Source organism: Hypanus sabinus, chromosome 6 (genome assembly GCF_030144855.1).
Source record: "Hypanus sabinus isolate sHypSab1 chromosome 6, sHypSab1.hap1, whole genome shotgun sequence".
NCBI classification, from domain to species: domain Eukaryota; kingdom Metazoa; phylum Chordata; class Chondrichthyes; order Myliobatiformes; family Dasyatidae; genus Hypanus; species Hypanus sabinus.
The window spans coordinates 108,037,818-108,065,324 of NC_082711.1; the positions used below are offsets into that span (position 1 = coordinate 108,037,818).

General features: G+C 43.9%; 1 protein-coding gene across 2 annotated transcripts; it reads left to right on the top strand.

Annotated features, from left to right (window-relative positions):
* The first annotated feature begins 102 nt into the window (after nt 1-102).
* LOC132395736 (uncharacterized) lies at nt 103-27,161 on the top strand. 2 transcript variants are annotated; one of them, XM_059972700.1, is made up of 8 exons: nt 103-347; nt 2,340-2,505; nt 2,617-2,667; nt 18,570-18,878; nt 25,445-25,531; nt 25,607-25,722; nt 25,838-25,954; nt 26,085-27,161. In XM_059972700.1, the coding sequence occupies exons 1-6, from the start codon at nt 204-206 to the stop codon at nt 25,654-25,656; spliced, it is 807 nt and encodes a 268-aa protein (XP_059828683.1). In that variant the 5' UTR covers nt 103-203; the 3' UTR covers nt 25,657-25,722; nt 25,838-25,954; nt 26,085-27,161. The 2 variants fall into 2 exon arrangements, with proteins under 2 accessions (XP_059828683.1, XP_059828684.1); XM_059972701.1 differs by having other exon boundaries at nt 2,620-2,667.
* The last annotated feature ends 346 nt before the right edge of the window (nt 27,162-27,507 follow it).

Consider the following 27,507-nt stretch of genomic DNA (forward strand, 5'->3'; position numbering starts at 1 on the left):
AATGCTACATGTCAACCCCATCAGTGAGTTGCTCATTGGCAGAGAAACTAAATGATCTGCGCTTGGTGCAAATTGTGCTACTGTTTACGTCAGAGTCTTCAGAGGAGTCGGTGCATGAAGGAAGCGTGAACTCTAATAGACAGTAACCGCCTTAATCACTTTTCTTGTGATCGCATGCCCCTTTTGGACATTGTTGATGTGGAATGCTGCAAGACCGATTCACTGATTTATGGGTGGACAGCAGCGGCAGACAGCAAGGGAGCAGGGTGGCCTTGATCGTAGCAAGGAATAAGCCACACGTCACGGTGTCGCCTGATTACAGCACCAGGAGAGGGGCAGCAAAGCAGGTACGGTCCACTGGAGATAGCATGGTACAGTGTGCAGGCTGGAGTTGCTATTGCCCTCCCAGTGTTTGGTTGGCAGACAGGCTGTATTGTGGTAAACTGCCAATTTCTGCAACATCCATGGTCTCAGGTGTGGACAATTTTGTTTTTGTGTGTTTTTTTTTAAAGTGGGCGATGACCTCGGGGCGCTATTAATCGTGTGCTGAGATGGTAAGCCCCTTAAAATATCCATCTCTACATTAGATATGGTCACTCCAGAACAAACCCCCCCATCCCATATCTTCAACTGCCACATGGCCGGAGTCTTCCCAGACCTCTGTATCCATCTCCAAATTCCCTCACTTTGTGAAGAATTCCCTGGACACTGTTGTCATGGAAGGGCCCACTGCTTACCCGTTTGTGAACAACCTTCTCCATCTCTGGGGTGGAAGAGGCCACCTGCCAAGTATCTGGACCACATGGTCACCAGCCTAGACTGTAAGGCCTTGAGTGCATTGGGGGTACGGCGATCATTTTGAAAGGGAATCCCAGAGCACCATTTTATCTGCCTCCAGTACCATCACCAGCTGTCCATTCCACATACTCACTAACCTCTGCATAAACAACGGAACCCCGACATCCCCACTGTACCTACTTCCAAGCACCTGAACACTGTGCGCACTCGTGTTAGCCATTTCATCCCTGAGAAAAAAAGCCTCTGACTATTCACACGATCAATGCCTCTCATCATCTTATACATCTCTCTCAGGTCTCCTCTCATCCTCTGTCGCTCCAAGGAGAAAAGGCTCTCAATCTATTCTCATAAGGAATTCTCTCCAATCCAGGGAACATCCTAGTAAATATTCTCACACCCTTTCTATGTTTTCCACATCCTTCCTGTAGTGAGGTGATCAGAACTGAGCACAGTATTCCAAGTGGGGTCTGACCAGGGTCCTATATAGTTGTAACATTAGCTCTCAGCTCTTAAACTCAATCCCATGGTTGTTGAAGGCCAATGCACCGTATGCCTTCATAACCACACAGTCAACCTACACAGTAGCTTAAAGTGTCCCATGGACTCGGACAACAAGATCCCTCTGATTTTTCACACTGCCAAGAGTCTTATTATTAATACTATATTCTGCCATCATATTTGACCTACCAAAATGAACCACCTCACACTTATCTGGGTTGAATTCCATCTCCCACTTCTCAGCCAAGTTTTGCATCCTATCAATGTCCCGCTGTAACCATTGACAACCCTCCACACTATCCACAACACCTCCAACCTTTGTGTCATCAGCAAATTTACTGTCCCATCCCTCCACTTCATCCTCCAGGTCAATAATAAAAATCACAAAGAGCAGGGGTCCCAGAACAGATCCCTGAGGCACAACCTCCATGCAGAATATGACCCATTTACAGCAACACTTTGCCTTCTGTGAGCAAGCCAGTTCTGGATCCACAAAGCAAGGTTCCTTTGGATCCCATGCTTCCTTACTTTCTCAATAGGCCTCGTAAGGGGCAACTTATCAAATGCCTTGTTTAAATCCATATATGCCACAACTACTGCTCTACCTTCATCAATGTGTTTAGTCACATCCTCAATAAATTCAATCAGGCTCTTAAGGCATGACCCGCCTATGACAAAACTATGCTGACTATTCTTAATCATACCCTGCCTCTCAGGGTCTCTTCTTTCAACTTACCATCCTTTTTCTTTTGTATTGAGCTCAATTTACCTGACTATTCCATATCATTCCTTAATCTATAAAAGATTTGAAAGTTATATCAAAATAAACATTTAGCACAGAAGATCTGTGGACCCCGTGGGTAATGGTAGGGGACCTTGGCATAATAACATTTGGGAACCCCTGGTCTAGAATGTTGTGTCATTATTTAAGGTTTTAAACTTAATTTAGTACTATATCTGATTTTATAATATGCCAAAAATGTCACATTCATTAATGTGTTTTCAATAAGTGATCTTGTTTTTTAATTTTTTTTTATCAATAGGTGGAGGAAAGATTGATCCACCCACTTGAGATAGGAGAGAGTCACCTCTTATATCTTGTTGAAGTTGGAAAAGAGACCATGACTGTGACATTGATTGACAGCAATCACTGTCCTGGCTCTGTCATGTTCTTGTTTGATGGCTATTTTGGCACAATTCTATACACAGGTATGCAGATAAGCTTACCTTCCTGCCAGTCCTGTCGCAGGACATTGACCCAAAACATCAACCATCCCTTTGGCTCCACAGGAGCTGCTTGACCTGTTTTTTTTTTCCCAGCAGTTTTTGCTCCAGATTCCAATATCTGCCGTCCTACTCTGCTCCTGCCAGGTAAGCTTACTTTTAACTGGTAACTATTAGTTACTGTTAGCACATTATTCGGATAAGCATTGTTTTGGACTGGTTTATTATGTCATATGTACAAAGCATGTACTATGTATGACATACATACATGGGTGTTGGAGTGGAAATATGTCTCCCTCAGAGGGGGTGCTAGTCTTTGCTAGCCTGCAGTTCACCCTTGAGGAAGGTGTAGTACCTGCTTAGCTCCCCCCCCCCCCCCCCACTGCCTCCGATCAGGGTCACGTGAAGCCATGGGAGCAGGTGCTGAGCAACTGGTTCCTATCCAGTTCCTCATGTGACCACTGACACCAGGCAGACAGTCTCTTAAGAGTCCAATGTTCAAAGTCACATTTATTATCAGAGTCCATACGTGTCACCACATACAACCCTGAGATTATTTTTGCTGCAGGCATACTTGACAAACCTATAGAATAGTAACTGTAAACAGGATCAATGAAAGAAAAAGAGCTTAGAAAACTGTTGAAATGGAACTATCAATAAGTAGCAATAAATAAAGGGAGCATGAAATAACAAAATAAAGTGTCCTGGAAGTGAGATCATTGGTTGTGGGAACATGAGAGACCGAATAAGTGCAGTTCTCACCTTTCATTCAGGAGCCTGATGGCTGAGGGGTAGTGACTGTTCCTGAACCTGGGGGTCGAGTCTTGAGGCTCTTGTATCTTCTACCTGATGGCAGGAGTGAGAAACGAGCATGTCCTGGGTGGTGAGGATCTTTGATGATAGATGCTACTTTCCTGCGAAGGCATTTCATGTTGATGTACTCAATGGCTGGATGGACTTTACCCATTATGTGCTGAGCTGAATCCATTACTTTTTGTATGATTTTCCAATCAAAGGCCACAATGCAGCCAGGGAAGAGGGAAGGAGAGGAGGGGAGATGAAGGAGTTGGGGGAGAAAGGGGAGAGAGAGAAAGGAGGGATAGAGAAGTGGAGAGGTGGGAGAGAGGGAGAAAGGGAAACAGAAGGGACAGAAAGAGAGGAGGGAAATGGCAAGAGAGATGGGAGGGGTAAACAGAGTGAGAGTGGTGGAGAAGTGGGTAAAGAGGTTGGTAGAGAGTGAGTGTGAGACAGGAGAGAGGGGATGGGAAATGGGGAGTAAGAGAGGGAGTGGGGAGAGGGATAAAGAGTAGGGGTGATGGGTGGAAATAGAGAGGGGAGAGAAGGAGCAAGAAAGGAGGGTGGGCAAGAGAATGGAGAGAGGGAGGGGAGGGAGCAGCGAAAGGGGATAGGGAGAGGGGGAGTAATGAGGGATAGAGTGGGAGGAAGACCGTACGGTGGAGAGAGAGGGGGGCATGAGGAAGGGGAAAGCAGTGAGAGTGAGGGACATAGAGGGAGGAGATTAAGAGGGAGAGATAAAGGGGAAGGAGAGGATGAGTGACAGAGAGTGAGAGACAGAAGGAGTTAAGGGGAGGATGGGAGAGAGGGAGATAGTGTTGGGTGGATGGGGTAGTTAGAGGGGGAGAGCAGTGATGGGGAGAGTAGGGGAAGTGGGGGAAGAGAGATATGGCAAGAGATAGGGAGGGAGGAGGTGGGAGAGAGAGGGTGGGTGAGAGGGAGGAGAGTGAGTGGGGAGAGAATGGGGTTAGAGAGGGGAGAGAGGGAGGAGGGAGGGGATGAGGGATGGAGAGAGAGGAGAGGGAGTGTGAGGGAGAAAGGAGGATAAAGAGGGTGGTAGAAACCGAGTTGTGAGAGTTGGGGGTGAGGGAGCGAGACAGAGTGAAGCACAGTGGGGGAGAGAGAGTGATAGAGAGGGGAGAGAGGAAAGGGGACAGTGAGGCTAAGAGGGTGGAATGAGAGAGGAGGTAAGGGAGGCAGAGAGATGGGGAGACAGAGAGCAGGGTGAGAGGGGGTGTGATAGAGGGGAGAGAGGATGAGAGAAGGGGGAGAGTCAAAGAGAGGGGAGAGCGATGGAGAGGTAGGGTGGGAGGGAAGAATTTGAGAGGGAGGGTAAGGGGAGAGAGTGGGGAGTGATAGGCTGGGGAGAGAGAAGGAAAGAGAGGGGTGAGCGAGAACTGAGAGAGGGGGAGTGGGAACGAGAGAGGAGAGGGGGTGGGGAAATTGGTGAGACTGAATGGGAGACAGTGAGGCCAGAGAGTGGGAAAGGGGGAAGCAGGAAGAGAGAGTGAGGGCTGAGATAGAGGGGAGAGAGGAAGGAGTCAATTGGGGAAAGGGATGGAAAAAGAGGGGGAGAGAGGAAGGTGAGGGGGTTAGAGGGAAGGAAGAGGAGAGAGAGTGGGGGTGGAGGGTAGAGATGGGGAGAGAGAGTGAGGGAAAAATGGGGATGGGGAGAGGTGAGGGCAGAGTAGATGAGGTAGAGAAAGGGGAGGTGCAGGAGAGGGAGGGGGAGAGGGAGGGAGGAGAGCAAAGGAAGGAATAAGGGGTTGTGACGGAGGAGGGAGAGAGGGGGAGAGGGGGAGAAGATGAGAGAAAGAGGGTTAGAGGGAAGAGGAGAGCGAGGGTGAGGCATAGAGTGGAGGGAGGAGAGGGAGGGGATGAGCAAAGAGGTAGTGGGCAGGGGATCGGTGTGTCGTTGGAGACAGGAGATCTCTGGCTGTGTTCCCACAGACCCAAGTTCTTTGGGCACAGAGCTCGGAAAAAGCAACACAATGGACTTTTAACCTGGTGAACCAGCGAGTTGTTTGTTATGTCTCCCCCCTCGCAGTGAAATGGAGACTCTCCCTTCTCCCCTATCAGGGGCAGAGAGAGCCTGTGGTGTGTCGAATACTGGGTGGATGAGGCGTCTTTGGTGTACTACAAGCCAATATCTTTGCTGTTGCTTTGCTCATGTTTGAGGGCTTGGTGGCGGGTGCCGATGCTTCTTTTTTGCTGGTGGGGGGAGGGGGGATTGTTGCTTGCTGCTGTTTACACGCGGGAGTGAGGGGAACTGGGGGTGATTTTGGAGTTAAACATTTAACTATCATTCACTCTTTGGGGGAGCTCCTCTGTTTTCATGGATGGTTGCAAAGAAAAAGCATTTCAGGATGTATATTGTATACATTTCTCTGACATTAAATGTACCTTCGAAACATTTGATATTGAGGGGTGGAGGAGAGAGTGAAGGGGAAAAGAGGGTGGGAGGGGATGAGAGGGAAGAGAGACGAAGGAAAGGGGAGAGAAGGGGAAAGAGAGGAGTGGAGGAGAGAGTGAAGGGGAAAAGAGAGTGAGGGAGAGAGAGTGGAGAGAGGGAGGTGGAGGGATCGGCAGGAGGTAGGGGTGAGGTTAGGGTAGAAAGGGAGAAGAGAGATAGGGAGAGGACAGAGAGATGAAAAAGAGGGAGAGAAGGAAGGAGATGGGGAGAGAGGGGTGGAGGAGACAGGAAGGGGGAGAGAATGGTGTGAGAGAGGGGCCAGATGGAGGGAGAAAGAGAGGAGCAGAGGGGGCAGTAAAATGAGGAAGAGATTGGAGAGAGAGAATAGGGCCTAGAGTGGAGGGAGAGAGAGGGGTGGGGAGAAGGTGAAGAGAGGGAGGGTGAGAGTTTTGCTGGAGAGATAGGGGAGAGAGGAATGGTAGATAAGTATAAAGGGGAGAGAGGGTGAAGAGTGTGGGGGGGCAGCAAGGTGCAGAGAGAGACGCAGCAAGAAATGGGGAGACAGAGAAATAGGAACAGAAAGGGTAGAAAGGGGAAAGGGAGAGAGGGGTGGAGAGTTGGATGGACAGGAAGAGGGGGAGAGATGAGGAGAGGGAGAGGGGATGGGAGATGGTGGGGTGAAATAGAGGGGAAGAGGGGGCAAGAGGAAGAGAGAGGGGAGAGTGAAGGAGGGGGAGAGAGTGGAGGGGAAGAGAGGGGGATGGTTTGAGGGGAGAGAAAGTGGGGAGATGGGAGAGGAAGGAGAGAGGGGATGGGAGAGTGAGGGGAAGGGAGGGGAAATAGAGGGGTGGAGGAGAGAGAAGGGGAGAGGGGTGGTTTGATGGAGGTGGAGAAAGAGGAGAAAGGGTGAGAGATCAGGAGGGGGTAGAGGGGGATGGTGTGAGAGGGGAGAGAAAGGGGGGAGAGATGGGGAAGGGAGGGAGAGAGAAAGGGGAGCTGGAGAAAGTGAGGATAGAGAGGGAGGGGGGAGAGAGGGAGAAGGTGAATAGAGTGGAGAGAGGTGGGGAGAGAGAGAAGGAGGTGTGGAATTGGGGAGAGGGAAAGAGTTGGGGGGATGGGGAAGAGATGGGGAGAGGAAGGAGAGAGGGGATGGGGGAGGGTGGAGGGAGAGAGAGGGGAAGGAGGGAGCGGGGAGAGAGGGGTGAGGTAGCGGGAGGGTGAGAAGTGAGAAGGGGGGAGATTGGGATGGGGAGAGACAGGTGGAGGGGAAGGGGATAGAGTGAGATGGGGAGAGAGCAGGAGAGCATGGATGTGGGAGAGGTAAGAAAGGTGAGGGAGAGGCATTTTTGTCACAGTTAGTGGAGGGGAGATGGGAGAGAAAGTGAGGTGGAGAGATATGTGAGAGGCAGGGAAGGGGTTATTGTAGAGAGAGGGGGTAGAAAGAGAGGGAAGAGAGACGGGAAAGAGCAATAAGAGGGGAGAGGGGTGAAGAGCAGAGTGGGCAGAGAAAGGGGAGAGGGGGCAAGAAGAGGTGAGAGGGTGCTCAGAGGGGGGAGAGGGAGGGGTGATGTGGTAGAGGGCAAGGGGGTAGATAGGGATGTGGGGGAGAGGGGGGAAGTGGTAGAGTGGGATGTGGAGGGAGTGGTGAGGAGGTAGAGGGATTTTGGGGGAGATGCAGAGAGGGGGGAGAAATGGTGGAAGGGGAAAGAGTGGGAAAGAAAGGGGAGAGAGGAGAGGAGAGAGGGTGGGAAAGAGAGATAGGGAGAGGGGCAGAGAGACAGATTAGTGAGAGGAATTCAGTTATAATGGAAGTTTGGCAGCTGGGCTAGGAAGAGAGGGGGTGGGTTCAGAAAGGGAAAGAGAGCAGAGAGGGGTGAGGGAGGGGGAGAGAGTGGGAAAGAGAGGGGCACAGAGAGACAAAGAGGTTGGGTTATAGAAGGGTGGTGGAAAGGGAGAAAAAGAGTGATGGGGAGAGGGAGGGTATAGAGAGAGAGAGAGGTGGAGATCTAGGCAGGAGGTAGGGGAGAGTTTAAGGTACAGAAAGGGGAGCGAGGGGAAATAGAGGGGACAGAGGATGTGAAGAGAGGTGGGAGAAGGGTGGAGGAAAGAGTGAAGGGGAAGAGAGGGAGGAGAGAGAGGGGATAGAGAGAGGTGAGGGAGGGTAGAGCAAGGGGTAGAGGGGTGCAAAGAAAAGGGGAGGGAGAGGGTGAGCGGGGTGAGAGGATGCAAGAGGGTGTAAAGGGTGATACCGGGAGGAAGGGAGAGGGCTGGTGGGGGAAGCGAGGGGGAGAGCATGGTTGTGGGAGGGGTAGAGAGAGGAGAGTTGTAAGAGAGAGAGAGGAGGTGTAAGAGAGAGAGGAGAGAGTGGGGTGAGAGAGTAGAAGATAGTGATGAGCGAGGGAAGGGAGGGTGGGGGAAAAGAGCAGATAGAAGGGTTGATAGAGCTGGAGTGAGAGAGTGGGGAGAGGGCAGAGGGGAGGGAGGGAGACAGTGGGGAGAGAGGAGGGTAAGGGGGAGAGAGAGGCATGGAGCAGGGAGTAAAGGGGGGAGAGTGGGAGGGGTACCAAGAGGGGGGAGATGGGAGGGAGGGGAGGGAGCAGGGAGACAAAGTGGAGGGAGAGGGGTGAGCTAGAAAGTTAGAGGGACATGGGGCAATGAGGGAGAAAGGACACAATAGAGGGGGAAGGAGAAAAGGTTTGAGAGGGAGGTGGGGAGAGAGAGGGGTTGGACTAGAGAGTGGCGAGGAAAGAGAGAGGGAAGGGGGGAACAATGGAGCAGAGAGAAAGGGGTAGAGACAGGGGAGAGAGGGTACAGAGGGTGAGAGGAGGAAGAGAGAGGGTGGAGAGTTGGGATGAGGGGTGGAGAGAGGGGTAGAAAGGGTTAGAGAGGGAGTGTGAGGGAACAGAGTGGGTAGGATGGGGAGAGGGAAGGGAAGCAGGAAGAGAGCGGGAGAGATGGGGTAGAGAAGGTGTTAGAGCAGATGAGTGTTGAGAGGTGGAAAGAGGGAGTGAGAGGGGGAAGACAGGCATTTTGTAACATTTACTGAAGGTTGGAAGGCGCCATCGCTAAGCAGAGGGGAAGAGGGAGAGAGGGGGAAGATAGAAGGAAAGAGAGTGGTGAAGTGGGGCAGACAGATGGGGAGGTGACTGCTGCTATAAAACATACTCTTGTAAATCACCATCTGTGAAAGAGTGATTCACTTCCTATGCAGGAAAACTGAGAATATTATCCTCTCAATATTTTGCTTGTATATTTCCAATTTTCCAATAGGTGGACACTGCACTTATTGCCTGAATTAAATTGAAATTCTCACTCCACAGTTTAATATTTAGAATATTAATTTTGTTGTTCAGATCGGCTAGGGATGCCACATCTCCATGCGGAAGTTCAGTCTTGTTTCCTAAGCTCTTGTTGTCTTTGAGTAAAAATTCAAACCTGGTGTCAAAATATCAAAAAACATTTTAGGCACTAGCTTTTTGGCAGACAACACACTTCGGTGTGAAGAAGCAAGTATTCAAACTTTATTGTTACCTCGGCATGATTGGCAAAATATTCTGCTGTTTAATGGATCAGCTTTAATTTTGTTGATAGCAGATTACAAGAATCATGCTTGAAAAATCTTGTTGGCTGAGATTTTTCTCTGCAAGATCTTGATGACAAATGACATGATGGATTGCAAACAGACTTGGAATTTCTTTTTCCACAAACGCCACTAAACCAGTATAGTGACCAGTCATATCTAGTGCTCCATCTGTGCACAAGAAATCATGTTCCTAATCAGCATACTTTTATCGTTAACATCCATTTTGATCTCATCATAGATTGATTCTGTTGATATTTGGTTATAAACTTTTACAAAAGAGAATCTCTTCATAAACTTTTCCATTGTTGATAAATCGTATATATGCCATCAGCAATGCGTCATTGTCTCGCACAGTTGACTCATCCTGTTGTATCCCAGAATCTGATTTTTGTAGACTTGTGCATAGTTGATACTCAATGTCTTCACTCATTTCATCAATATGATGAACTACAAAGCTATTACTCAGAAGAACAAATTTTTAAATACTAGTATCCATTTTGAGAACAGTGGTGATCACTTCTGATACAGCAATCATTGTGAATCTTTCAACTATTGTATGAGATTCTCCACACTCTGCTATCATTTTAGAAATAGTATAAGAAGCAATGAAAACACTATCAAGGTCATTTTTAGCTTTCTTGGGAAATGACTAAAGTATCTAACACTTTTCAAATGCTTGTTTAATCTTCTGGAACTGAGTAATACCATAAGTAGCCTTTTCAGGGTGCCTTTTATGAAAGTCCCTGCAATCTTGATGGTTGCAATACTTCATTTGCTGGAATTTTCATAAGGGCCAGAGAGGTTCTGTATGGTGTATTGATAATTAAAGGCAGTGGTGTTTCCAGGGGCAAATGCCTAATACCAGATGGCATGCACTGAAGGTGAGAAGGGGTAGGATGCGAGGGGTAAGTATTTTATTCAGAGAGTGGTGGATGCCTGGAATGTGCTGCCCGGTATGTTAGTAGAAGCAAATCTATTAGAGGCTTTTAAGAGATGTTTAGATAGACACATGCATAAGAGGAAGATGGTGGGATATGGGAGTTGTGTAGTATGAGGGATTTGTTTTTGGGGTATTTTTGATTTACATTTTAGCTGGTTCATTATGGGCTGAAGGGCCTTTTCCTGTGCTGTACTGTGCTACGTTGCATTTTGTTTGCAAAAGACAGAAGTAATTTCTCTGGTGTGAAATCCATGATTTTCATTCATTTTGGAGAGCTATATTCATCAGTAAAAATGGCTTCCAAGAGAAAGTATGTTTGGTTTACCCAGTGCAGGGGAAGTGGAATATTCACTTGCAGACAGCAGTAATCCTGCATTCTTTAGATACCAATCCATCTGGTGCGGTTATGAGGATAGAAAAACTGCAGCAGATATGTAGATCCTGGAGATACGTGTTAGGCAATCTCATTCTGTCTGTGCTACTCGTGATCATTGAACTGACCATCTATATAACAAAATTAACTTCTACTCCAGATTTATTGCCAAGAAAATCTAGTCATGGGATGAAACAAAGTAATATAGAGGAAGGCAAAAAGACACTTATTATCTCCATGTATAAAGGCAAAACTTGGTGTACTGCAGGCATAAACAGTCGTGATGGAACATGATGTTGTAGGTGATGACAGCACAGGCTCTCAGTGAAGAGAACTGTGCTCTACACGGTCAGGGATGAAAATTTAACATTCCTGGACACATGGTGTTTAGAAAAGATTGGGAAGGGGAAAAGATTGCATATTGGCAAGTAACACATTGACAATAGAATTTCAAAGAGGTAGCTCAATTGTGTAAATCGGTGTAGAGAATAAAATAAAAAACAAGGGAGGGAGAGAGAAGGGAGAAAGAGAGGTGAGTGGGATGAAGTAAGAGGAAGAGGGAGGAGAGAGAGAGGGAAAGATGGGGAGGTACAGAGAATGAGGGAGGGGGAGAGGGGAGAGGGAGGGCAGAGAGAGAGAGGAAGACAGAGGGAGGGAGCAGGAGAGAGGAGTAGAGGAGAGGAGAAGGTAGGGGGAAAAGGAGGATAGGGAGAGGGGGTAGTGGAGGAGAGGCCGAGATGGGAATAGGGAAATGAGAATAGGAACAGGGGAAGATGTAGAAGTGGAGGGAAGAAAAAGGGAGGCTGAGAGGGGGAGGGGCATTTCTCTTTGTGTCGTTGTGAGGGTTAATATATTATTGTGGCATGACAAGCAAGAGAGGAAAAACTGGTTCAGTCTTGTGATTTCAGCAGCCACTTTCCTAAAAGCAAAGTGATTCTGCCAGCAGTAGACAATACAAAAGTAGATATGGGAAGTTGTCCTTCCTCTTCCAGTTGGAAGCCTAGAGCCACAGCAACAAAGGCCTGACTGGGCAGCGTGTCTCAGCAATTAGCAAAATGAGACGTATAAACTATCCTGTCCTGTGGCAATTGGTTATCAAGTGCCTGCTTCACCTGAAAGGATCATGTGTAATGAGGAAATGCCATGAGAAGGGGAGTAGTTAGTGCACAGCAAAAAAGCATAGACTACATCACTGCAGGTGATAAAAATTCACTGTCACAATGCATCTGAAACTCAGCAACCTCATCCGACCTTACCAACCAAACAGACACTATTGGTGATGCATAAACTAGCACCCACGGTGCCCAACAGTTCCCCTTGACTTGCAGTGTGGAATGGGTTCATGCAATTTAATAGTTGGTACATCAAGCACACCTGTTGGTACATCAGATGTACCCTCTCAACAATCTCTTCAGATCTACGCAAAACAGTTGCACAACACAGTGCTGACCGATGCTAAAAGATGAAACAGAGCCGATCAGAGAACCTGCCAACCTGAGGATTCCTCTTGAGGTGTTCAAAGTGAACCTTGGCCTGATATGTGTGGTCAAGAACCATCTCTGGGGATTATGAGACCTTATGTGATTGGTCAATCAACCTAACTGGAATAGTATAATGTTAGCTTGCCGAATACCAGCTCTATCCCGACTAACAGTCAGATTCCAATCTGAATCCTTGTCAACGTAATTTTCACGGTTGTGATCATCTTCATCCTCACCTCGCCGTTCCTTTGTGCCCTGCTACCATCATTCCATCCACGTTAAATAGCTGCCATCACCAGCATCCAATAGGCATTCCCAGTTTGTGTAATTTTTTAATTTTAATTTAGCCCATTTGTGGTGGATAAATACATACAGTACGATACCTGCAAGTCTGAAGGTGGTAAGGTCTTGAATTCTAATCCTGCTAAGGAACAGAAACTACAGAAAGTGCATCAAAACAAAGTTACATGTGTGGAGGATGGTTTTATTTTGATCCCGTAAAATCAGAGATGCTCCATGTGTTTTATTTGTAATACTCTACTGTCTAATGAAGCCATGAAACCATCAGGAATGCAGAAACACTTCAGTAAAAGACCCCCTGGAAAGGCTACTTATGGTATTATGCAGTTCCAGAAGATTAAACAAGCATTTGAAAAGTGTTAGAAACTTTAGTCATTAGCCAAGAAAGCTAAAAATGACCTTGATAGTCGGCTCATTGCTTCTTATAACATGCCCAAAATGACAGCAAAGTGTGGAAAATCTCATACAACTGTTGAAAGATTAATAATGCACGCTGTATCAGAAGTGTTTTCAAAATGGATACCAGTATTTTAACATCAATTCCTCTGAGTAATAACATTGTGTTGATAAAATGGATGAAGGCATTGAGTATCAACTAGGCACAGAGCTACTAAATATAGAATTTGGGATACAATTGGATGAGTTAACTATGTGAGGCAATGAGGCATTGCTAATGGCATATGTATGGTTTATCAAAAATGGAAAAGTTTCTGAAGGGTTTCTTTTTAGTAAAAAGTTAAAAGCAAATATCAACAGAGAATCAATGTATGATGAGCTCAAAATGCATATTGAGGATAAAAGTATTCTGATTAAGGACATGATTTCTTGTGCAACATATGGAACACCAGATATGACAGGTCGCCATTCTGGTTTAGAGCCATTTATGAGAAAAAGAAATTCCAAGACTGCTTGCAATCTATTCTGTAATTTGTCATCAACATCTCGCAGACTAAACCTCAGACAGCAACTCTTTTCAAGCATGATTCTTGTAATGTCTGCTATCAACAAAATTAAAGCTGATCCATTAAATAGCAAAATTTTTTGCCTGTTAAGCCAATATAATGAAGAGTTTGAATTCTTTCTCCCTTCACAGTGAAGTGTGCTGTTTGCCAAAAGGCTGCTTTTTAAAATGTTTCCTGGATATTTTGACACTGTGGTTGAATTCTTGTTCAATGTCAACATGGGATTGGGAAACAAAATTGAACTTCTACATTAACTTCCTGATGAAGGCTCTCAGACCGAAACGTCGACACCGCTTCTCCCTATAGATGCTGCCTGGCCTACTGCATTCCACCAGCATTTTGTGTGAGTTGCTTGAATTTCCAGCATCTGCAGATTTCCTTGTGTTTGCCTTCTACATTAACATGTGGCATATCTAGCTGATGCGTTTGACAAAATTCTAAATCTGAAACTGCGTAGTGAAAATTTCAATTTAATTCAGGCAGAAGTGCCATGCAGACTTTTTTTTATCATAAAATGAAAATGTACAAGAAAATATTAAAAGGAGAATATTCCTAGTTTCCCTGCATGGGAAATACGGCACTCTTTCACAGGTGGTGATTTGCAAGAGTACAGTTTACACCAGCAGTCACTGAAAAAGGATCTTCAAAATCATTTCAAGGATTTAAATGATTGGGAAATTCTGGACTAGGTAATTGATCTATTTCTTTGCAAGGTTGAAGAACAAGAAGAGAGCTTGAAAGATGAAATGATTGAAATTTTGAATGGTGAAGAAACAATAATGCTTTCCAAAAATGTCAGCTTTTGTGGTGTGTGGCTACACCATCATATAAAGTTTCTTGGTCTTCAGAGAAAAGTCAAACTGATCTTTGCATTTTCATCCTCCTATATTGTTGGAAGATGCTTCAGTACAGTGAATTACATACTCACAAAGAACAGAAGCCTCTTGGACATTGTTACACGTGGGAAATTAAGGTTTTCGCTATCACAACTTGAACCAGATATATCAACCCTTGCTAAAATCTATCAAGCTCAGGGATCATAGAACCGTAGAACCATAGAACATTACAGCACAGAAACAGGCCTCTTGGCACTTCTAGGCTGTGCCAAACCATTTTTCTGCCTAGTCCCACTGACCTGCACCAGGACCATATCCATCCATAGACCTCTCATCCATGTACCTGTCCAAGTTTTTCTTCAATATTAAAAGTGAGCCCACATTCACCATTTCATCTGGCAGCTCATTCCACACTCCCACCACTGTGGGTGAAGAAGTTCCCACTAATGTTCCCATTAAACTTTACCCTCTTCACCCTTAACCCATGTCCTGTTTTTTTTTCTTCCCTACCCTCAGTGGAAAAAGCCTGCTTGCATTCACTCTATCTACACCCATCATAATTTTATATACTTCTATCACATCTCCCTCATTCTTCTATGCTGCAGGAAATAAAGTCCTAGCCTATTCAACCTTTCTCTGTAACTCAGTTTCTAAAGTCCCAGCAACATCCTTGTAAACCACCTCTGCACTCTTTCAACCTTATTAATATCCTTCCTGTAATTCAATGACCAAAACTGCACACAATACTCCAAATTCAGCCTCACCAATGCCTTATACAACTTCACCATAATGTTCCAAATCTTATACTCGATACTTTGATTTATAAAGGCCAATGTACCAAAAGCTCTCATTACTCTCCAATCTACCCGTGACGCCACACTTAGGGAATTTTGTATCTGTATTCCCAGATCCCTCTGTTCTACTGCAATCCTCAGTGCCCTACCATTTACCTTGTGTGCTTTACCTTGTTTTTTCCTTCCAAAGAGCAATACCTCACAATTGTCTGTATTAAACTCCATCTGCCATTTTTCAGCCCATTTTTCCAGCTGGTACAGATCCTTCTGCAAGCTTTGATACCCTTCCTCATAGTCCTCTACACCTCCAATCTTTGTATCATCAGCAAATTTGCTGATCCAATTTACCACATTATCATCCAGATCATTGATTTAGATGACAAATAACAATGGACCCAGCACTGATCTCTGTGGCACACCACTAGTCACAGGCCTCCACTCAGAGTAGCAATCCTCCACTACCACTCTCTGGCTTCTCGCATTGAACCAATGTCTAATCCAATGTACTACCTCACTGAATGTGGGAACTTGTCAAAGACCTTACTGAAGTCCATGCAGACAACATCCACTGCTTTCTCTTCATCCACTTTCCTTGTAACATCCTCGAAATACTTCAATAGATTTGTTAATCATGTTCTACCATGCACAGAGCCATGTTGACTCTCCCTAATAAGTCCCCGTCTATCTAAATACCTGTAGATTCTATCTCTTAGTACTTCTTCTAATAATTTTGACATCAGTAGTAGGAAAATTAACGACTTATAATTTATACCAATATTTTAAATATATCTGCCAGGGCCCCTGCAATTTCAACACTAGTCTCCTTCTAGGTCTGAGGGAATACCCTGTCAGGCCCTGGTGCTTTATCTACTCTGATTTGCCTCAAGATAGCAAGCACCTCTTCCTCTTCAATCTGTATAGGTTCCATGACCTCACTACTTGTTTGCCTTATTTCCATTGACTCAATGCCAGTTTTCTCAGTTAAGACAGACGCAAAAAATCCACTTAAGATCTCCCCCATTTCTTTTGGTTCCATACATAGCCGACCACTCTGATCTTCAAGAGGACCGGTTTTATCCCTTAGTATCCTTTTGTTCTTAAAATACCTGTAGAATCTCTTTGGATTATCCTTTACCTTGACTGCCAAAACTACCTCATGTCTTCTTTTAGCCCTCCCGATTTCATTCTTAAGTATTTTTTTGCACTCTTATACCCCTTAAGTACCTTATTTGCTCCCTGTTTCCTATACATGGCATACATCCTTCTCTTCTTCTTTATCAGAGTTCCAATATCCCTCGAGAACCAAGGTTCCTTATTCTTATTCACATTGCCTTTAATCCTGACAGAAACATACAAACTCTGCCTCTCAAAATTTCTCCTTTGATGGCCTATCACTTATCAACAATATCGTGGCTAGAGAGCAAACTGTCCCAATCCATACTTTTTAGATCCTTTCTCAATTCTTTAAATTTGGCCTTTTTCCAGTTTAGAAACTCAACCCGAGGACCAGATCTATCTTTATCCATGATCAAGTTGAAATTAATAGTGTTATGATCACTGGAACCAAAGTGTTCCCCTACGCACACTTCTGTCACCTGTCCTAACTTGTTTCCTAATAGGAGCACTAATATTGCATCCTCTCCAGTTGATACCTCTATATGTTGATTTAGAAAAATTTCCTGAACACATTTCACAAACTCTAACCTGTCTAGACCTTAACAGTATGGGAGTCCCAATCAATATGTGGAAAATTAAAATCCCCTGCTATCACAACTTTGTTTCTGCTATCTCTTCAAAGTTGGGCACATAGTTGGATAAGATGGAAAAAGGATCAAAAGCAACAGTCAGCATTTTCTAAACACAAGATATTCTGCAGATGCTGGAAATCCAAAGTAACACACAACAAATGCTGGAGGAACTCAGCAGGTCAGGCAGCATCTACAGAAATGAGTCAACAGTCATAATTCAGGCTGTGATCCCACTTCAGGACTGAAATAAAAAGGGGAAGCCAGGAAAATAAAAAGGTGGGAGAGAGCAGGGAAGGAAGGCAGGCTGGAAGGTGATGGGTGAAGCCTGGTGGGTAGGAAATGTGAAGGGCTGGAGAAGAAGAAATCTGATAGGAGAGGAGAGTGGACTCCAGGGAAGTGATAGGGAGGTGAAAAGAGGTAAAATGCCAGTGAAAATAGAAGGGGAAGTGGAGGTGACAAAATTTAGTGGGGTGGGACAATGGACAGGGGAATTGCAGAGGGAGTGATCACTGCAGGAAGCAGAGAGGGTTTGAGAGAGGTAAAGATATGTTTCATGGTTGGATCCCTTTGGAGATGACAGAAGTTGCAGAGGATGATGCATTGTATGAGGCAGCTCCTGGTGTGGTAGGTAAGGACAAGCAGGATTGTGTCACTGTTAAGGAGGTGGGAAGACCAGTGAACGTAGACATTGGGGATGTAGAAGAGATGTGGCTGAGGGCAGCATCAATAGTACAGCAATGGCAACCCTATTCTTTGAAGAAGGAAAACTCTGATGTCCTGGAAATGAATGTTACTTCTTGGGAGCAGGTGAGGTGGTATCAAAGGAACTGAGAAAAGAATTCGCATTTTTTTTAAAGGAGATGGGGTGGCAATGGGCATAGTCAAGATAACTGTGGGAATTGTAGGTTTATAAAATATATTGATTGACAGTTTGTCCCCAGAAATGGAGACACAGAGACTGGGTGTGTGGAGAGAGTTGTCAGAAGAAGACCAAGTGAATTTAAGAGCAGGTTGGAAGTTTGAGGCAAAGTTGATCAAATTGATGAGCTCAGCACAGGTGCATGAAGCAGCACCATTGAAGTGGTCAACATAGTGGAAGGAGAATTGGGGAGATTACCAGGGAAGGCTTTGAACATGGATTGTTCCACATAGCCAACAAGAAGGCAGTGATAGTGGGGCCCATCAAGTGTCCGTGGCTACCCCTTGAGTTCTGAGAAAGTGGGAAAACCGAAAGGAATAATTGTTGAGGGTTTGGAACAGTTATGCCAGATGGAGGAGGGTGGTGGCAGAGGGGAGTTAGTTGGTTCTTTTGTTAATAAAGAAGTGGAGAGCTTTGGAACCAGAGGGGATAACTTCACTCCACTTCACTTCATCATTGAACTGTTCCCACAAGCTGTGGACTCACTTTCAAGGATTCTTCAGATTCAGATTCAATTTATTGCCATTTAGAAACCATAAATGCAATGCAGTTAAAAATGAGGCAATGTTCCTTGAGAATGATATCACAAAATGGTATGACAAAACAGACTACACTAGAAAATCCACGTAACGTTTGACAATCCCCAATCCAGAGTCCGGAGAGGCTGCTGTGTATTAATATCGCGCTACCGTCTTTGCACGTTCCCCGGAAAGGAGCTCCCAATCCACCAGACAAGCAAGACTAAAGCTACAAGACCTGCACAAATCACATAGTTACAACATATAGTTACAATAGGGCAAACAATAGCATAATTGATAAAAAAAAGACTATAGGCACAGTAAAAATAGTCCAAAGATGTTAAAGGACTATAAGTTCAAAATAAATCACCACACAGTTTCCACAAGTCCCCAGGGTCCGGACAGACTCGCCATCCCACGCAGGCGGCAGAAGGGAATACCCCCGCTATAGACGTCCACAGCGCCGCCCGACTCAGCCTCGCAGACGCAGCACACACCGAAAGCGACGTGACCGCAGCGGACTCCGAGTCCGTCGAACCTCCGAGCCGACGACCATCCTCTCCGGCACAGCTTCTCGAGGACCATCCTCTGCCAAGCGTATTAACACAGTCCCGCCAACGGCCATCGGCAACGCGACCCCGAGGACTGGGGGCCTGTTCTTCCCAGCAGAGTCCCGGACCTCGCAGCAGCAACGAAGTAGGTCTTCCTGGAGATTTCCCGATGTTCCTCCGTGCTCCCACATCCGTTTTCATTCGATTATGATTGCGCATGGCACCCCACTTCACAAATAACAGATAATCAGCTTCGGAGTGGCCGTTGCAAGCTGCGTCGCGCCGCCATCTTGGAATATTGATCTCATGTTCTCAATATTTATTGTTTGTTTATTTATTGATTGATTGATTAATTAATTAATTAATTCTTACATTTAACAGACTGGTTGAATGCCCAAGTTGATGTCGTCTTTCATTGATTCTATTATGGATTTATTGAGAATACCCACAAGAAAATGAATCTCAGATTTGTACATGGTGACATATATATACTTCAATAAGAAATTTACTTTGAACTTTCAAGTAATGAAAAGAAGTAACAGAATCGGCTTCTTTGCCCATATTTATACTTTTAAACACATCTCTACTTTAAGAAATTATAGGCATGGATAAAATGAAATGGGAAGACAGAAGGCAGAATTATACTCAAATGTGGTCACATTAACACTTATAAAATTGAGAATGAGTTTGGTTAACCAACTATACATAAAAAATGACTGGAGAGATGCAAACGTTTGCCAGCTTTCAAAAACAGGACTGCTACTGGTGATGCGTCTCTAAAACTCTAACCTAGTGATTCCCAGTGGGGGCAGTTACATATCCTAAGGGGGCGTTAGGGGAAATAGAAGTTCAAGTTCATGATTATTGGGGGACAATAAGTGGCAGTCTAAGTTGAGGCACAAGACCTGACTGATCATTAGCAGAGCAGGTACTTCCAAGATAAAGGACGAGGCACTGGAACACAGGAAGAACCATAGATCTGCAGTGGTGAGCACTCATCGTCACAATGCATCTGAAACTCGGCAATTTCTTAGATGTTACCAACCAAACAGACATTATTGTGGATGTATAAAATATCAACCAGGGTGCCCAACACTTCCCCTTGACTCACGGCAGTGTTCCTACAATTTAATAGTTGGTACAGCAAGTACATCAGTTGGTACATCAAGTACACCCTCTCAACATTCTTTACAGATCTACAGAAAACATATCACACAATGAGACAATGCTGTCAGAGACTAAAAGATGAAACAGAATCAATCAGATTACCTGCTGACTTGAGGAATAGTTGAGGTGTTCAAGGTGACCTCAGCTTCAGACGTGTGGTCAAGAACCAACTCCTGGGGATTATGAGGCCTTATGTGATTGGTCAATCACCCTAACTGGAATAGTATAATGTTAGCTTGCTGAATACCAGCTCTATCCCGACTAACATTCCGATTCCAATCTGAATCCTTGTCAATGTAATTTTCACGGTTGTGATCATCTTCATCTTCACTTCACCATTCCTTTGCATGCGGCTACCATCATTCCATCTGTGTCGAATAGCTGCCATTGTCAATACCAATCAGCTTGTGTTTGTGTTAATTTTTTATTTTAAATTAGCCCCGTTAGTGGTGGATAAATACATACTTTATGTGAAGGATGTTAAAAGTAAAGCTAATTCAATACTTCCCGAACATCTGTGCTCACCACATCTTTCCACTGCCTTAACAGTAATAGAGTTCCTCTTGTCCTTACCTATCACCCTGTGAACCTCTGCATCCAATACATCATTCTCCACAACTTCAGACATTTCCAAAGAGATCCAACCACCAAAGATATCTTTACCAATCCCCTCCCACTTGCTTTGTGCTGTGATTGGTCCCTTGTCTGTTTGTCCCTCACCCACTAATCTCTACACCGGCACTGATCCCTGCAAACAACCCAAGAATTACACTTGACCATTTGCCTCCTCCCTTCCCTCCATTCAGAGCCCCAACCAGTCCCTCCAAGTGAGGCACCAGTTCACCTGCAAAACTCCTGAAGTTGTTTATTGTGTTTCGTGCTCCCGTTCTGGCCACCTATACATTGGTGAGACCCATCCTAAATTGGGGCAGCACTATCAAGCATCTCCGTTCCATCTGTCAAAAGCAGAAATTTTCGACAGCCAAGGTGTTTAATTCTGATTCCCATTCCCATTCCAATATGTCAGTCCATGTCTCCTCTTGTGCCTCAGAGTGGAGAGGCAACATCTTTACTTCCATCTGGTTAGCCTCAAAGCTGATAGCATGAATATTGATTTCTCCTTCCAGCAAATGTTCCCCTCCTCCCTCTCCTCCTCTTTCATTCCCCACTCTGGCCTTTTATCTCTTCTTCAACTGCTTATCACTTCCTGCTGGGTCCTCTCTTCCTATCCTTTCTCCTATAGACCACTTTTCTCTCCAATCAGATTCATTCCTCCCCAACCCTTGACCTTTCCCAGCCCCATGGCTTCACCTATCCTATTCCAGCTATTCTCCTTACCTTCCCCCCCCCCCGCCTTTTTATTCTCATGTCTTCCCCCTTCCTTTTTGGTCCTGCGGAATGTTCTCAGCCCAAAACGTTGACTGTTTACTCATTTCCATAGGTGCTGCCTGACCTGCTGAGGTCATCCAGCTTTTTGTATGTGTTGCTTTGAAAGAAAAATAGTTTTTATTTAGCACTTCATCACAGTTCATATATAATTAAGTTATCTTGAAGGAAAATAATTGTTGATGTGCTGCCGACACAAATTTGGTCCCTCTGGACATCAACTCTCACCTGTAGCTCCAAGAAGCTGTTAGCATGTGGCAGTAGCTGCATTCCAGTACACCACATTGACTGGCGTGCTGAACCAGTATAGGTGGCTGGTGGACACATACCTGCTGTCCCAGCATGTGAAGTCAGCTCCAGCAGACTGGGCAGATGAGATCTACAGTGAGGTCCAAAGGCCAGGAAGGATCTGCAATGCTCCATGGAGTTTGTGGAGAATCAAGGGCATGATAGGGCACAGAAGGAGTTATGGTCGTCCAATGCCACCAAGGAAATCCCGATTTGTAATGTTTGTACAAGTGGACCCATTTTTCTGAGTTCGACAGAGTAAAACTGCCCCAGTGGCTTTTCCACTTTTCAAACTCTCCTGCATAGGTTGCTGTCATTGTCAAAGAACCACAACCATACCAACAAATCGATCTGAATAATTTCTCTGTGTAGTATCATAATTCTGAGTGAACTTTCAAAGAAGTCTTTGACTTGCAAATTTTTAGTCTTCATTAATGATGGTAAATAATTTATTTCTGCCTCTTTCCATTGGTGAAGTAGACCTTTCTCCACCCTGAGGATGCTGAAGAACTAATCAAACGCTTGAGATACTACATGATACCATCTCTAAACAAGAAACAGTCCATTCAAATCATCGTTGGAGACGTCGAGACTTGTTTGAAGAAATCCCTGCCCGATTACTATCAGCATATCAGCACGGGAGAGCCCAACACACTAGACCACTTTTTACTAAGAGAAGGAATGCCTACCATTCCATGTACAAATCTCATTTCTGGAAATATGATCACTTGGCTGTCCTTCTCTAAACTGCTTACAGGCAGAAGCATAAGAGCAAAGTTTTAAGGATTAGTACAACAAAGAGGTGGTCACGGGATTGCTTGATATCAGTGGGCTGGGACTCATCCGGGGATGTCATGTATTTCATTAAAACAGTTTTGGACAAGTGTTTTTCCACAAATCAGTCAGTCTTCCCCAGCAAGAAGCCTGGATGAGCCATGAGATCCGAAATATGCTGAGGAGCAGATCAGAGACATTCAAGTCTGGCGATCAAGTGACATAGGTGACAACAGGGCTTCATTTACGGATGAGCTCAATGCCCCTATGCTCCTTTGACTATCAAAACAATAGAGAAAACTTTACAAAGTGCATTCATCCCTAAATATTCTGTGATTTCAGTTTCTGAGACCAACATGCGAGAATCCTTCAGGACGGTGAAACTACATAAAGCATCCAGCTAGACACAGGACTACGGCCCAGATACTAAAATCCTGTGCAGATCAACTGGGTGGAGTGTTCTCTGAGAACCTTGACCATTCACATCAGCAACCTGAGGTACCTGCCTGCTTGAAATAGGATTCAATTATACTGGTGCATTGAAACAAAGTGACAACTTGCCTCAATGTCTATCATCCAGTTACAAATCAATCCACAGTGATGAACCACTTTGAAAGGTTGGTGTTCAAATATATCAACCTCTGTCAGAGACGTAGTTTGAATCCACTCTAATTTGCCTACCAGAGCAACAGGTCCACATGAGATGCCATTTCTTTGGCTCCTCTCAACCCTGAAACACCTGGACAGTGAAATGCTCACATCAGGATGCTCTCATTGACTACAACTCAGCATTCATTTCCATCACCCCCTCAAAACACATCGATAAGCCTCAAGCCATTGGTTTCAGTACATACTTCTGCAATTGCATTCCTGATTTTCTCACATGAAGTCCCCATACAGCTGAGATTGGCAACAAGATCTCCTCCACGATCTCCATCAGCATCTGTGCATCACAAGATTGCGTGCTTGGCCCTCTACTCACTTTACACTTATGGCTGTGCGGCTGACTACAGTTCAAATACCACATTCAATTTGGTGATGACATCACGGCTATGGACCAAATCAAAATGATGACAAATCAGCATATTGGAGGGAGACTGAAAATCTGGCTTAGTGGTGCCATAACAACACCTTCTCACTGAATGTCACTGGGACTAGAAAGCTGATTATTGACTTTCAGTGAAGGAAACCAGAGGTGCATGAGCCAGTCCTGATCAGAGATGGACAGGGTCTGCAAACTTTAAATTCTTCACTGTTATTGTTTTAGAAAACCTGTCCTGGACCCAACACGTATGTGCAATTATGAATAAAGCACAGCAGTGCCTCCATTTCTTTGCAGTTTATAAAGATTAGGCGCGACATTAAATCTTTGACAAACCTCCAAAGATGTGTATTGGAGACCATATTGACTGGCTGCATCACAGTCGGATCTGGAAACACCAATCCCCTTGAATGGAAAATCCAACAAAATGTAGTGGATATGTCCCAATTCATCAAGGTAAAGCACTCCCCACCATTGAGCTCATCTATACGAAAGATTAAAGCAGGAAAGCGGCATCCATCATCAGAGATTCCCACCACCCAGACGTGCTCCCTTCTCACTGCCACCATCAGGAAGAAGGTGCAGGAGCCTCAGGATTCACACCACTAGGGTCAGGATAAGTTATTATCTCTCAGCCATAAGCTCCAGAACCAGAGAGGATAGCTTCAGTTGCCCCATCACTGAAATGTTCCCATAACCTACGGACTCACTTTTTAGGAATCTTCGTCCCATGTTCTCAATATTTATTGCTTATTTATTTAGTATTATTCTTTCTTTCTTTTTGTCTATACACTGTTATCTTTTGCACCATAGCTAAATGCTCAAGATGACAGTCTTTCATTGATTCTGTTAAAGTTATAATTCTATTATGGATTTACTGAGTATGCCTGCAAGAAAAATGAATCTCAGGGTTGCATATGGTGACATATAAGTGCGTTGAACTTTGAGTTCCTGTGGATTTGTTGCTGAACTGATCGGATCAAGGTAGCAGAAGGCTTCCTGTAAAAAGTTGATGACAGAGGAATGTTTCCTTCAGGTCTCAGTTATGTTCACTTACAAATTTCTCCATAAAATATCTTTCTGTCTGAGGACATTTCACAAGAGCAAAGTTCATTGTGTTTAGTAATCTCTGTCAGGCAATTGGCTGTAATCTTTAAATCACATGATATTATAGCATTGCCAAATTCCAACATGTAATTTCAAAATAACTTTGTTTTCCATAATACATGCAACAGTCAAATATAGAGTCAAAGAAAAGAATGAGAAAACATTAGGACAGTTAACTAAAGTCTTTCTCAAAGCATTGTTCACATTGGAATAACCATAAAGGTAAGTTTGAGGATTCTTCTGAACATGAAAAGATAAGAAATTGAAGGAAATTTCAAATGCAGAATAGGCAGTAGATCTGAGACCATTTACCGATATTTCTGTGCAAAATCATGTATCAAAACTAGGACTTATTTATATATTGTTTATATTATCTGCTTCGCAATAAACTTTAAACTCTTTCTGCTCTTATTCTTGGTGTGCAGTTGCAGTTAGTTATGCGTGTGTTTTCAGAATTAGAATTAGAATCAGATTTAATATCACCGGCATATGCCATGAAATTTATTAACTTCACTGAGGCAATAAAATGAAATACATGATAAATAAATATAGAAAAAAACTGAGTTACATTAACCCTCTCTCTCTCTCTCTCTCTCTCTCTCTCTCTCTATGTCTATACTGTATGTCTAATAAATATTTAAGTTAAATTATGTAGTGAAAAATAACAGAAATATAAAAGCAGTGAGGTAGTGTTTATGGATTCAATGTCCATTTAGAAATCAGATGTCGGAGGGGAAGAAGCTGTTCCTGAATCGCTGAGTGTGTGACTTCAGGCTTCTGTACCTGCTTCCCCACAGTAACTGTATGAAGAGGTCATATCCTGGGTGGTTCAGCATATTCTGAGCTGAAACTTTTCATCTGAAAGGAGGAAACAGCAAACTTGTGTTTCCAGGCTTGAACCGACACAGGGGAGCTTCCCTGGTCTGATACATTTCCATTTGTCTCAGTCCCAGAATCAAACAGCAAGCATATCCTGTCAGATACAAAGACCGGACCAAATCCCAAAATTGAGTTGGTTGTCGGTGGAAAACACGGTGAGTAAATTGAAATTAAGTTTATATGTTTCTGAAAATATAGCTATTTTACTATGATTACCTATGATTTTCCAGATTTTAAACAAAGTCAAAGTCAATTGAAGAAAAAAAATGGAATCCGTTAACTCCACCAGATGTGTGGGGATTGAAATTTGCAACAAAAGCTCGAGCAAACTTTTAACTGAACCTCAGTAAGTAAACTTCTGCGTAAATCTTTCTTGCAATAGAGTTGAAAGTATTTTATTCAATTAAATACTTTCGATACATTATTGTGATTAAATCTAAAGCTGTCATTCTTTGTCCAAGGAAGATTAAAGAGAATTCGTCCTAATACCATCCCGTGTGGCAATGTGTCCAGCTTCATTTCAGAACTGCTTTGGAATTTTTCACTTTATTGAGAGTATTCCCACTTTTAAATACAAGGTATTTTAGCTTGCTTGCCTTTATGTCAGATATGCGAAGATGGTGATTTTTCTATATATAAAGGACAAAGCGATGTGACTTCTAAAGAATGATTAGAAATGGTGTGGCTCACAAGATTTGTCTCTTGCAGGACCAACATTTGCAGTGGCGAAGTGCACACGTCACCTCACCGCACCATTCACCAGGGACAGAAAGAAATGAGCATCTTCAAAAAGTGTGCATACTCAGTCTGCGGCGTTGCCGGGTTGCTGAGCTACCATCTTGGTAACACCCAGATCTCCGTGCTGGTTTCCAACCCTTACAACCGCTACATGTACAACATTGAGTATACTCTGTATGTCCCCGACAAAATCACTCCGACTGACTGCAATTTCTATAAAAAGATGAAAAACGAACTAATGGAATCGGCTTCCTTCACCAAGACAGCGCTGGGAAAGGGTAACCCATCTCTGAACATCACAAATAAGGGTATATATGTTTGAGCCACTATATCTAATAAGCAGAAAGTGATTCTCAAAATAGATATCAGAGGTGATTAAGTTAACTCTCTGTTAAACCTCATAGAGTTCATGATAGTTACAAATCTCTGCATAGTGAAGCCGCGTTACCAGGGTTACCATTAAATTCATTCGATCACCCCTCCTTTCATATAATCTGTAATCTTTTTGTTATTGTTTCTCATTTCTTTCTTTAATGTAATGTACTATCATGACTACAGTGGCTAAAGCCAATAACTCATTCCATTTTCTATTACCTCAGTGCTTGAAAAGTAAATATTTTAACTTCTTATGTTATGAAGAACAGTTTAAGGTTTATTGGTATCTTGACAGCTTTAATAACATTTCCAAAAATACGAAAACAATAATGTTCCAACGGTACTGCTTGTTTCATTTCGCTTAATAATTAATAAATAATTCACAGGAAGAACTTATTAATACCACACTGATGAAACCATTCAGCTCACACAAAAGAGAATGTACTATGTGGCAGGAATAAATGACTGGCTAGTGAATTCATTTTTCAGTGTATTTTATGTAACCATGACAAGCACTGCACTGTAATACAAAGTCCAAGGGTTGTTTGGCTCTTCACTAGAGATATCTTTCAATGTTATTCCACTGAAGGTAGAAGTGGGAGATGTAGATCAGCTTTGGAATTATGCACAGTTTAGATGCATGTCGAAGTAACTGTCATCACCAATAATAAAATAAAGTGACTGGGCCCAGAACAGACACATGTTTTGACTCAAACATATATTTTTAATTTACATGTGCACAAGGAGAAAAGTATGACCCCGTCACCCACACTGTTCTGAAATCTGAACAAAAAACTGCTATTTTTATACAGAATAGGCTTATTGGATATTGATTATTGTAAATAGCATCTGTTTGAATTTTTTACTTGCAAGATCAGTAGCCATTCACAATAGAGGGTTAAAGTCAATCGAAACTTCAAGCAGACAGCTGATGACATTTTGAAGTCAGCAAAGACAATTGGGCCTTAGTTGTTGGGTGAGTTTCACATCCTTCTATTATTCCCATCTCATCTGTTTC